This window comes from Salvelinus fontinalis, chromosome 4, assembly GCF_029448725.1.
Source record: "Salvelinus fontinalis isolate EN_2023a chromosome 4, ASM2944872v1, whole genome shotgun sequence".
Taxonomy (NCBI): domain Eukaryota; kingdom Metazoa; phylum Chordata; class Actinopteri; order Salmoniformes; family Salmonidae; genus Salvelinus; species Salvelinus fontinalis.
Window position 1 is genome coordinate 20,010,475 of NC_074668.1, and position 11,072 is coordinate 20,021,546.

Consider the following 11,072-nt stretch of genomic DNA (forward strand, 5'->3'; position numbering starts at 1 on the left):
AAAAATGCTATTAAAGTATTGCACATGAATGTCTTTATTACAACAAAGTAAATTATATCAGCTTCATTAGGTATTGACAATTATTTAAAGACAAAACATTGTCTCTTAAGAATAAAATTATAATTTAGTTTGGCTAATGTCAAAGACCAAAGTTCATATCAGTGTATATGACAGCAGACATTTGTTGACTGGTGTAGCCTCACTGAATATCAACCTTATACAGTAAGTACACACATGATTGACAAAGGAAATAATGCCTAATTTGAACACAAGCAAACAAAACAGTTTGTGGCATTTCCATTGGTTCAGAAAAAAACTGGAGGTCATGTCGCTCATCTAACATTCACAGATAAAGTATACTTTGATTCTATTTTATATAGGCACATTAGGTAAACAAACTTAGCTCAAATTGTTCTGCATACTCAATCATGGAGCAGTGTAAATAAATGCTGAAGGGTCACTTCTAGTGATTGGTTTGGTCCCAGGAAATAGATCAATTTTGATCTGTCAGCATCTGAAATGGTACAATATTCCCTATAAGGAATAGGGTGCCATTTGCGATACAACATGGGGTTAATCGTGCTATAGTGTGCCATCAAGTATTTCCTTCAGGACTGATAGTCAGCGCTGGCATCAAGTGGGTTTTTAGGCAGTGTCCATCATCAACTCTTCTCATCCATCTGTTCTTGACAGTCACTGGCCCTGGGGACGGAGCTAAACTGCTCCTCGAAGTTTAAAAACGTGTGATTGCATTCCTTCTCCAGCATTTTCTTCCACAGTTTTACTGGGGGAAAAAAGGATTTAGAGAAAATAAACAATCATTGAGCAGTCCTTCAGTTAGTACCTCACCTTACATAAACTAGGGCAGAGAAACAACTGTTTTTCTTATCAGGTAAGACAGAGTTTACACTAACTGTTCTAAGCCCAGATCAGGCCACCCATGCGTCGCCAAGAAATGTAGCTAAATGGAAATTAACCTAGGGAAATGTTTGAAGGAGATTCCAGTCATGGCAGATTCCATAAGTATTTAGCATAATGTAAATAGCTTTTGACAGTCAGTGAATGGAACTTGTTCACTTACTGTACTCTGGCTCCTCTAATTCTGAGCAGGCTGGTGGAGATGGCAGTGGCCCAGTGCTCAGCTGGTTCTCTTGTTCTCCTTGTGATGTCAAGTCCAAGTTTTCTATCATCACCTCATAAGCTCTCCTCGCCTCTGACGACAGCTCAATCATTTTGTGGTAATGGTCCTGTAGAATCAAATACAATGCACGCACCACTTAAGTTTCAAGAGAACAATTCTCTGGTTTGTATCATGCAATATGTGACTCAAGTCTCCAACATTGTATCATTAAGACTAAACAAAAATGTCCAGCAGCACTTACTAAGCCTCCAGTTTTATTGAATGCCCATACCTGTGCTCCATCGTAGTTGAAGATGCCCACAAGACTGACAGGCACAGCTTTGTTGACACACCGGCCCAGGGCCTTCCTGGAGAGGGCAAACACAAAGGGAACGCCCTGCTCCCGACAGGTGTCAATGATGGTGTGGAGAGCTTCATCCAGACCGCCTGTGGAAGAGGGAATACATGATCCTTAGTATTGTGCACTGTAAACACTGAAAAAAGGGAAAAACATGAAAAAAGATCTTTGGATAAACATTCAATTTGTTCTCTACTTACATTACAAGGACTGGGTATTGTCATTTTGTTCTTGCATGTACAATATAAACACAATGAAAAGCAACAATTCTAAGAGCCAATGGTGAGATAATGCCCCTGGAATCTCAGTCTACACAGGAAACCCAGGTTGTAGAAGTTGAGTCTAATGAGTATACTGTACCTTTAGATTGGATGCGTTCACAGTTGGGGGAGATGACAACACACTTGACCTTCCTGAGTTTGAGGTGTTTGAGGACCTCTCGGAGGCCCATGACCAGACGCCTCTTCATGCGGGCCTTCATAGGGTCTTTCTGGTACAGCCGGTCCTGGAAGCGCACCAGCTCTTTCAGCAGGTTGGTCACACACTCATCCACATCTTTACTCAGCACCTGGCTGCAGTAACTGGGAGACAATATTTAAATGGTGTGTGTGTCATCCAGTATGGTTAAGAGTATATGTTTAGAATCTTATCTTGTCAGTGTAAGAAATGGAAACCATGATTGCTTACTCTCTGAATTTCCTGCTGTGGATTTTGGGTCGAAAGGGAGGGCAGGGCTGTGGCTGAGACTGATTGGTTGGCTCTTCAGTCTCCTCTGTGTCCGTCTCCTTCTCAGTCTCCTCCGTCTCCTCCTCAGTCTCAGTCTCCCCATGTACTTCTGACTGCTCCTCCTCAAGCACAGAGGGGCTAGTAGGGCTGCTGCTTACATCTGAAGTATCACACACACATTACCTCTTACACTTAGTCAGAAATACTTACACCAAGTACATTTCCTACTCTAAAAATGATGAAGTGAAGTTGTGTCTGACCTGTAGAGTCACGCTGGTCCTGGTCTATGCCGATGGCCTCACACAGCTCCTCTGTTATGTCGCCGGACATCTTGGATTCTTCACTTGAGGGCAGTGCCCGCTCCTCCAGCAAACGGTTCTGTTTCCTGTCTTCCCTCTCCTTGAGAATCACCTGCAGATTGAACAGACAGTAGAGTACGGGACTATAAAAACATTGAAAGACGGATTGGTCTAAAAAAAACATGCAAAAGTAAGGCTTATCAAGCATGATCTCGTCCAATAGCAGTGCACCATACAGCAAAGCATTCAATAGGGTAAAAACATTTAATCATCACAGAAAATGTTTGTGGGAGTAAAGAAAGTCAGAGTAAATCCAAGCTAGGGAATAACAGTCCATAAATATTTCCAGATAGCTGGGGTCTGAGAGACTCACCCTTTTCAGTGGTGTGGGTTTCTTAGCTTTGGGAACCTCTCTCTGCTTGCCCTTCTTTACCAGAGGGCTGGTCGAGTCCAAGGGGTTGTGGGCTATCTTATCCTGTGTCCATGGTTTCTTCTGGATTAGTGCATTCTTATGGCCGACAGGTAGCGACCCACCAACTACATAGTAACAAGTGTCGAAGATATGTTAGAATAGCATGATACAAAATGTGGGTAGCAATGTGTATGCATTGTATCATCATCAGTGCTATTTTTCAAGCATTTTTCATTTAAAAGTTCCACGAGTAAAAATAAATTTAAAAAAGACAAGTGTTTTTCTGCTGTAATTTAACCTGAGAGGATGACCCCTTTGGTGTCCTGCTTGTCTTTCTGAGTTTGCTGTTTCTTCTCCAGAACCGCCAGCATATTCCCAATATCCAGCTGCACAGGGACTTTGCTCTTCTTCCCACTGGTCTTCTCAGCTTTCTGATGAGAAGGTTTCATCATTTACAAGAATAACCATTTGGACAAAGTTAAACAACAACGGAGGTTGACTTTTAGGCTATATTGCTCCTTTTTAGCCCATTTGCTCTTCTAACATCATGAACAGCGTCTGTACAGAATAAGCCAGCCTGAATCAGATTTCAATATTTTCCTATAAATCATGAGTAAAGTTCAGTGCTGACCTGTCCCTTCTTTGTCTCTGAAGAGAGAGCTTTTCCTGCTGTGGCTTTGTCCTTGTTTTGGTCACCTGGCTGGAGTGCTGTTCCTTCTCTGTGACCCTCCTGTACCAGAAATAAACACATGATTTTGTATTGATTATTGATTTAATTAAGTTGTAATTTCACATATAATGCTTCTGGTTTGTATTTTCATGAGTAATGTTAATTCCATACCTCCTTGTTGACTAGTTTTGCCATGTTGCTGAACACTATTGAGTTGTGGCCTTGCACTCTGCCTAAACCAGCGAAGGCCAGAGACAAGTCTGGAAACTCTTCTTCATCCTAGGAGGAAAATAAACAGTCAACAAATAAATTCAATTGATTTAATATTAAATATCATCAGCGTGGGTTTTAGGCTCAGTTTTTGTATAAGCACTGTAGCAACTGCTGTTGTAAAAGGGGCTCTATTAATAAACACATTTGATTTATTAAAAATAGGGCAGCGCACAATTGGCCCAGCGTCGTCCGGGTTAAGGGAGGGTTTGGCCGGGGTAGGCCGTCATTGTAAATAAGAATTTGTTCTCAACTGACTTCCCTAGGTAGGTTAAATAAATCAAAATGTAAAAAATATGAAAAAGGGCGGTCTCCTGAAGTGTTTTAAAATATCCCTCTTTACAATGGAAAGCACTTTGAGCATATTATTAAAACATAACTATACAACTCAGTGTCCAGTTTAATAGGTACACCACCCCATTCACAAAAATAGTTCGCACCAACAGTGAGTCACGTGTCCAGCTATATAAAGCAAGCAGACAGAGGCATTCAGTTACTGTTCGATTGAACGTTAGAATGGGCAAAACAAGTGACCTAAGCGACTTTGAGCGTGGTATGATCATCGGTGCCAGGCGCACTGGTTCCAGTATCTCAGAACGACAATTTCTAGGGTGTACCAAGAATGGTGTGACCAACAAAACAAACAAAAAACAGTCAGCGGCAGTCCTGTGAGCAAAAACATCTCGTTGATGAGAGAGGTAGGAGAATGGCAAGAATCGTGCAAGCTAACAGGCGGGCCAAACACAGGCAAATAACGGCGCAGTACAACAGCGGTGTGCAGAACAGCATCTCGAAACACACAACTTGTCTGTCTTTGTCACGGATGGGCTATTGCAGCAGACGACCATACAGGTTCCACTCTTATCAGCTAAAATAAAGAAGAAGCGGCTCCAACACTGGACAATGGAGGAGTGGAAAACATTGCCTGGTCCGACAAATCCTGGTTCCCGTTGCGTCATGCTGATGGCAGAGTCATGATTTGGCATAAGCAGCATGAATTTATGGACCCATCCTGGCTAGTGTCAATGGTACAGGCTGATGACAGTGGTGTAATGGTGTGGGGATTTTATTTGCCTGGCACAGGTTAGGTCCCTTGATACCAATTGAGCTACGTTTGAACGCCACACCTTGTAGAATCCATGCCTCCGAAGAATTCAGGTCGTTCTGGAGGCACCGACACGGTACTAGATGGGTGTACCTAATAAACTGAGTATATGTACATGAGCACTGACTTATTGCACCTCAAACTTGGGTGGCTCCTGATAAATGACCAGGTCCTCAGACTCCTCTAACGCTCCACCTTCACCCGGCATTTTGGATTTCTTCTTCTTCTTCCTTTTCTTCTTCTCAGAGGCTTGTTCTTCTTGCTGCACAGATGTTTCCTTCTAATTAAGGACAAGAAAAAAGGTCAAATTCTCTTCAAAAGTGAAAATGTTGGTCAACTTAATTTCTACCTCCGCAAATCTTCAAAGCTTAAACATATCAGTTTGAGAGCAAGGGGGCACTTTAGCTAGATCGAGATGTACAGTAGGATTTGCATCAAGCACACAGTACCTGGGAGGGAGTGCCATTATTGACTGTTTTCTTGGGGATTACTTTCTTTGGAGGCTGGGAGGCCACAGTGGCCCAGGAGGTCACTGCTAGGCCACTGCTCTGTGAAACTGCCTCCACAGGCTGACCTGATTGGGTCAAGTACATTGATTATTTTCTTAATGGCGTACAGCACAAACCATTACATTACTTTTGAATGCTAAATGAAAAAAGGTCCAGTACCTTGTGCGATAGTCAAGGATGCATCACTATTTTCACTGGAAGCGGTGCATCGACTGGGGTCCTGTCTTTGTCCTTTTCTTACTGGTGTAGTCTACAGATCCAAAAATCACATGGCTTTTCTTAAGATAATTTCATAAATTAGAAATAACATTTATGACATCATGCTATAGCTCAGTAGACCTACCTTACTAGTGGATACTGAGCTCTGATGATGGGGGGTGAGGGATGGTGAGGCTGATCCCCAGCAGGTTCCAGGTTTCTGTGGGGCAGGAAGTGCAGGACTGCCGGGTGCCAAACCACCCAGCTCTGGGAATTCAGCCATTTTCACCTCAAACGTGACAAGATCCACCTGGGCAGGTTCAGATCTCTCTGATGACTTTGTGGCAGATCTGGTCCCTCTAAAACCCCCTGCAGACAAAGCAAATAAAACACCAAAGACAAAAAAATAAATAATGTTTTGCAAATGGAAGAGTATATACAGCGCATTCGGAAAGCATTCAGACCCAGGTTTTTAGAAATGTTTGCAAATGTATTTAAAATAAAAACGGAAATATAACATTTACATAAGTACTTAGTCTCTACTCAGTACTTTGTTGAATGAACTTTGACAGTAATTAGAGCCTAGAGTCTTCTTGGGTATGACGCTACAAGCTTGGCACACCTGTATTTGGGGAATGTCTCCCATTCTACTCTGCAGATCCTCTCAGGCTCTGTCAGGTTGGATGGGAGTGTCGCTATACAGCTATTTTCAGGTCCCTCCAGAGATGTTCGATCGGGTTCAAGTCCGGGCTCTGACTGGGGCACTCAAGGACATTCCCGAGACTTGTCCCGAAGTCACTCCTGTGTTGTCTTGGCTGTGTGCTTAGGGTCATTGTCCTGTTGGAAGGTGAACATTCACCCTAGTCACCCTAGGTCCTGACTGCTCTGGAGCAGGTTTTCATCAAGGATCTCTGTACTTTGCTCCACTCAGCTTTCCCTCGATCCTGACTCGTCTCCCAGTCCGTCGCAAAAAAAAAAAAAATAAAAACCATGCCCACAGCATGATGCTGCCACCACCATACTTCACCGTAGGGATGGGCCAGGTTTCCTCCAGACGTGATGCTTGGCATTCAGGCCAAAAAGTTACATCTTGGTTTCATCAGACCAGAAAGTCTTGTCTCACAGTCTGAGAGTCTTTAGCTGCCTTTTGGCAAACTCCAAGCAGACTATCATGTGCCTTTTACTGAGGAGTGGCTTCTGTCTGGCCACGCTACCATAAAGGCCTGATTGGTGGAGTGCTGCAGAGATGGTTAGTCGTTGTTAGCGGGCGATGGCGGTGGCACTCTATTATCCTCAAAGCGGGCAAAGGTGTTTAGTTTGTCTGGAAGCGTGACGTGGGCGTCCATGACATGCTAGCTTTTCTTTTTGTAGTCCTGTAGACCCCGCCACATACGTCTCGTGTCTGCGCTGTTGAATTTCACTTGTTTGATTGCCTTGGAGGGAATAATTACACTGTTTAACTACACTTTCACTTTGATCTGGCCTGTGTTTACAGCATGAGAGGTCATGTGTAGATGCACTTGTTTTGAGATCAAAGCAAGAGCTGCATGTAGCCACGTGAGCACATTTGTTCACATCCTTTGCTAGTTAGTGAGAGTTATTAGCCTAGTTATAGATCATTTGTAGTCAGCAATGGGGGAGTGGTTGCTTCCTACAAGAGCACAAAACAAGTACATTTCTAGACATCTTTGAAAAGCGAGTCAGGTAAAGAGCTTTTTTTTGTCTTAAAGGGGCAGTATTTTGAGACTTCTTGAATAAACGAAGTAGTCAATAGGCAGAGGGCATCATAATTTGTCTTATTCTCTGTAATAGTAGTATAGGAATAATAATGCATTTAATTTTGTAAAGTGGTTTTATTGCATCAAACAACATTTTCAGTCACCTCCTTGTCAAGCCCTGCATATTTTTTTCCCCCAAGAGTCTCATGGAATGTAGGACTACATTAAACACCACACATTGGTTGCTACTGTAGGCTGGATGATAGAACAGCTATTTCCATGTTAAAATGTTATGGGATACATTTTCTCCATTCTTTTTGATGGTAGGCCACCCTGGAAGGCCTAAATTATGATAAAAAGGCACAGTACCCTACTTGACCACTGTCTGAAACTGTAACTTATAGCGGGTACAGCCTCAGTGTTCACAGTAAACACGCGCTGGAAGTTGCACAATTTGAGGGAACATTGATACCTACCATTAACAAAACATTATGAATATCTGTGCGTTATATGCAACGTGTGTAATTACCTCTTCCTGGTGCATCCAATGACGTCCTGATCATGTTATTGTCCTGAGAACCAAACTCAGAACTAGATTTTGATGCCTGTGAAGTTGGGGGGAATAAGTTGAGATATATGAATACACATTAAAATACATTTGTTTGTATTAAGCTATAATCAAGTTTGGTTTCAAAGTGGTCAGTATAATTAAACAGACCTTTGTCTGCTGATCACGTATGAGTCGTTCTCCTGGTGTGTATGCACTGGTTTCAGTTGTCCCTTTGGTACGACGGCTGCTGATGTAGCCATGCTTGCTCTGTGCGTCTCCTCGCATACCATCAGTGATTGATGGCCTCTGCCTGGGGCTCTTTCTCGAGTCCTCACCTGAAGTAGACTTACCAGCCTGATGCCTGGATGGAGATTTAGAAATTAACGAGTTCACTCCACAATCACGTTAGCTACGCAATCTGCAATAAACTAAAGACAAATGGCAAAAAAAGCTATGTTTATTCTCTATGACAGAATATACCAAATAGTTTACAATTTAAAAACACACTACCCGACACCAGCTCCGGCAAGTACTTGGTTTAGAGAAATGTATGGAAACAATTAAGGCAAAATAAATGAATTAGTCCTACCTTCTAGAACCTTGATCTAACATATAAGGGTTTGGTAGTGTCAGGGGCAGTGAAGTTGTCAGTTGTTTAGGGGCCTCCAATCTCCCTTCCTGCTGGACTTTTGGAACAAAGGGCTGGACTGCAGGTGACAATTTGCTCTGCTGCAATATACCAAAGCAAATAAGAAATTACCCAATAATATTACATTGAAATTTAACTAACAAGGGAAGATATGTCTAAGTTAGCGACAAGTGTACGTGAACACTAGCAGGTAAGGGAAGTCATTTCAAAGCCAAAACAAGTGTAATGGCCAAGGACATTGGGTCTGCAACGTCACGAATACACACGTTAGTTTAACAAGTCAGTTAAAACTATCTCGGCTTCCAATTGCTAGTGGCGCCAGTCAGGGATACAGTAGTGCGCCAGTGCCTACCTAGCCCATCCACTCAAGTTCAATTTGTTTGTTATGGTTAGCCTAGCTCGTGCACATGTAACGGTACTAGCGACTATCAATCTTAGTTAGCTAACTACATAACGTTAATCATTCGGCGTGAAATAAAATCGTCGAAGTCGAATTTCATGATAGTCATGTCCAATCAAACAAACTGACAAATGGCAGTTTAGTATTACACAACAGCTGCTATCTAGCAACCTGGTTTCAGCAAGCGAATGTAGCTAGTTAGCTACTTCGCTTGGCTAGCTATAGGCATTTCTCAATAACAAACCGCATCCTTAATCTTACCTTGTCCATCTCCTGTTTCGTGATTGCCAGTTGAAGTCAGATGGTCATGTTTCCGTCGTGTGTATATATATATATATATATATATATATGCACACAGTTAGCTGACTACACGGTTACTGTACAAACATAGCATGACATCGGTTGAACACAACTCTCAGGCAAATCAGCTGTGGAAAATTTGAGCACCCAGAGTGCATATGATGTAGCACCAAGCTTCAATAGTGTGCAACTGCAGCCCGCAATTCTGGGCGTTCCTCACTCTGACCATTCTACATGCGCTAGCAGAGCTAATAGGCTGTTTTCATGTTATCCAGAGCGTTGGTGACTGAACTCTGCTGCTGACAACAATTTAATCACGCTTCTTTGCCGACGTTTACTGACACCGGCCATATTGAACGTTCGTAAATTAATCAGTTATTCTGCGCTCTGGCACGCTCAGACAATAGTGCTCTGAAATCGGAGTAGACAGACAGAATTAACAATGTCCATTGAGAACGCACAACGACTATACCACTTATCTAAGAATGACATGAATAATCAAATCAATAAACGTTGGGTAGTTAAATTGCATATAGTTAATATACTGCCTGGCAAGTTCGATGTATCAGTAGCCAACTAACCTTGTAACAGTAGCTAACATACCGTTACATACTGCTGTAATGCAAACAAAAACAATTATTAATAATAATAATAATAATACAAAAATATAAATAAAATACTGCTGTAATTCTATGCGGTTCGCAAGGATAGCGTAGCTAAGAAATTGTCAGCCAACATAACGTGTAACTTATTTGAAAAGTGATGACTTTATTACATTGCTCAACATTTTATTAACATTTGTCATAATTAGTTAAAGCAATGAACTTGTATCCGCTCTCGTAGGACTTCCGCTGCATATTTTCCGTAATTTACGTCAAAATCTGAAAAGCCACGCCCATTTTGTGAAGAACGGCATTATAGTCCATAAAAGCACGGAAATAGTGTCCACTGCTTATATTTTTAATTTTTATTAACAAATCAATACAGGAAGTACATGTGGGAACACAAGTATATATAAATAATATACAAAGGACAATTGGTCTAGGGGGTACAATATCACATTACATAAGGACCTTAAGGGACATACATACACATATAATTCTAACAGCTTTTTTTTGTTAGCAGAGTATTTAATTGTCTTAAAATATAGTTCAATAAATGTTTGTAAGTTAAGAAAATGTGTTTTGTTTGTAAATTTACATTTGTGAATATGAAATTTGTCCAAAAGAATAATGAAATTAAGTACATAAAATTGTTTCAGCTTATTTCTATCGTAGGTAAAGAATCCAAGCAGTACATCTCTCCACAATAGTGTAAAATCTTCATAAATGTGTTCAATTATAAATCTACTGATGTCTTGGTGTCCACTGCTTGTATACTGCTTCATATACTTCGTATTTTGGGGAATTTAGTACGACATCCGGGAACTTTTGGCATACTAACTATACACATACTATGACCAACAAGGATCCTATATACTCAATTAAGTCACTAATTGTACAGTTAGTATGACTATTCGAAATCAGCTAAGACCTGTGTGTTAATTTAACTTCCAATTCAGAACCAAGAAGTCAAATCAACAACACCAAGATAACAGTTGTGTTTATTAAACATTTCAAGTTTTGATAACTACAATTAATTACACTGTCTTAACTTAAGCCTACACGAAACACAGCCCTTATTTTAAGTGTTTCTAAAATCCCCTATGGAAAAAATAAATGGTGGAAAAACAATTGTAACTACTGTATTTCCTTGTTTGACTGCTAGGTTTTATGGGTATTATGACTC

At 41.3% G+C, this 11,072-nt stretch overlaps 1 protein-coding gene across 1 annotated transcript; it reads right to left on the reverse strand.

Annotated features, from left to right (window-relative positions):
• Positions 1-16: 16 nt before the first annotated feature.
• LOC129853276 (selenocysteine insertion sequence-binding protein 2-like) lies at positions 17-9,528 on the reverse strand. The gene is made up of 18 exons (XM_055919152.1): positions 9,246-9,528; positions 8,525-8,664; positions 8,104-8,296; positions 7,915-7,990; positions 5,813-6,036; positions 5,629-5,719; positions 5,410-5,534; positions 5,097-5,240; positions 3,757-3,864; positions 3,547-3,645; positions 3,214-3,346; positions 2,877-3,040; positions 2,465-2,615; positions 2,166-2,364; positions 1,839-2,059; positions 1,413-1,567; positions 1,082-1,247; positions 17-784 (listed from the first exon to the last, which is right to left on the reverse strand). Exons 1-18 carry the CDS (start codon positions 9,252-9,254, stop codon positions 663-665), a joined length of 2,520 nt encoding a protein of 839 aa, XP_055775127.1. The 5' UTR covers positions 9,255-9,528; the 3' UTR covers positions 17-662.
• Between the last annotated feature and the right edge of the window lie 1,544 nt (positions 9,529-11,072).

Bases quoted from the DNA above. Each gene is read 5' to 3' on its own strand.
- LOC129853276 (XM_055919152.1), bottom strand. The intron at 6,037-7,914 runs GTAATTACACAC...CTTTGTCTGCAG, and splicing joins ATTGGATGCACCAGGAAGAG to GGGGTTTTAGAGGGACCAGA. The intron at 5,535-5,628 runs GTACTGGACCTT...TGACCCAATCAG, and splicing joins ATCCTTGACTATCGCACAAG to GTCAGCCTGTGGAGGCAGTT.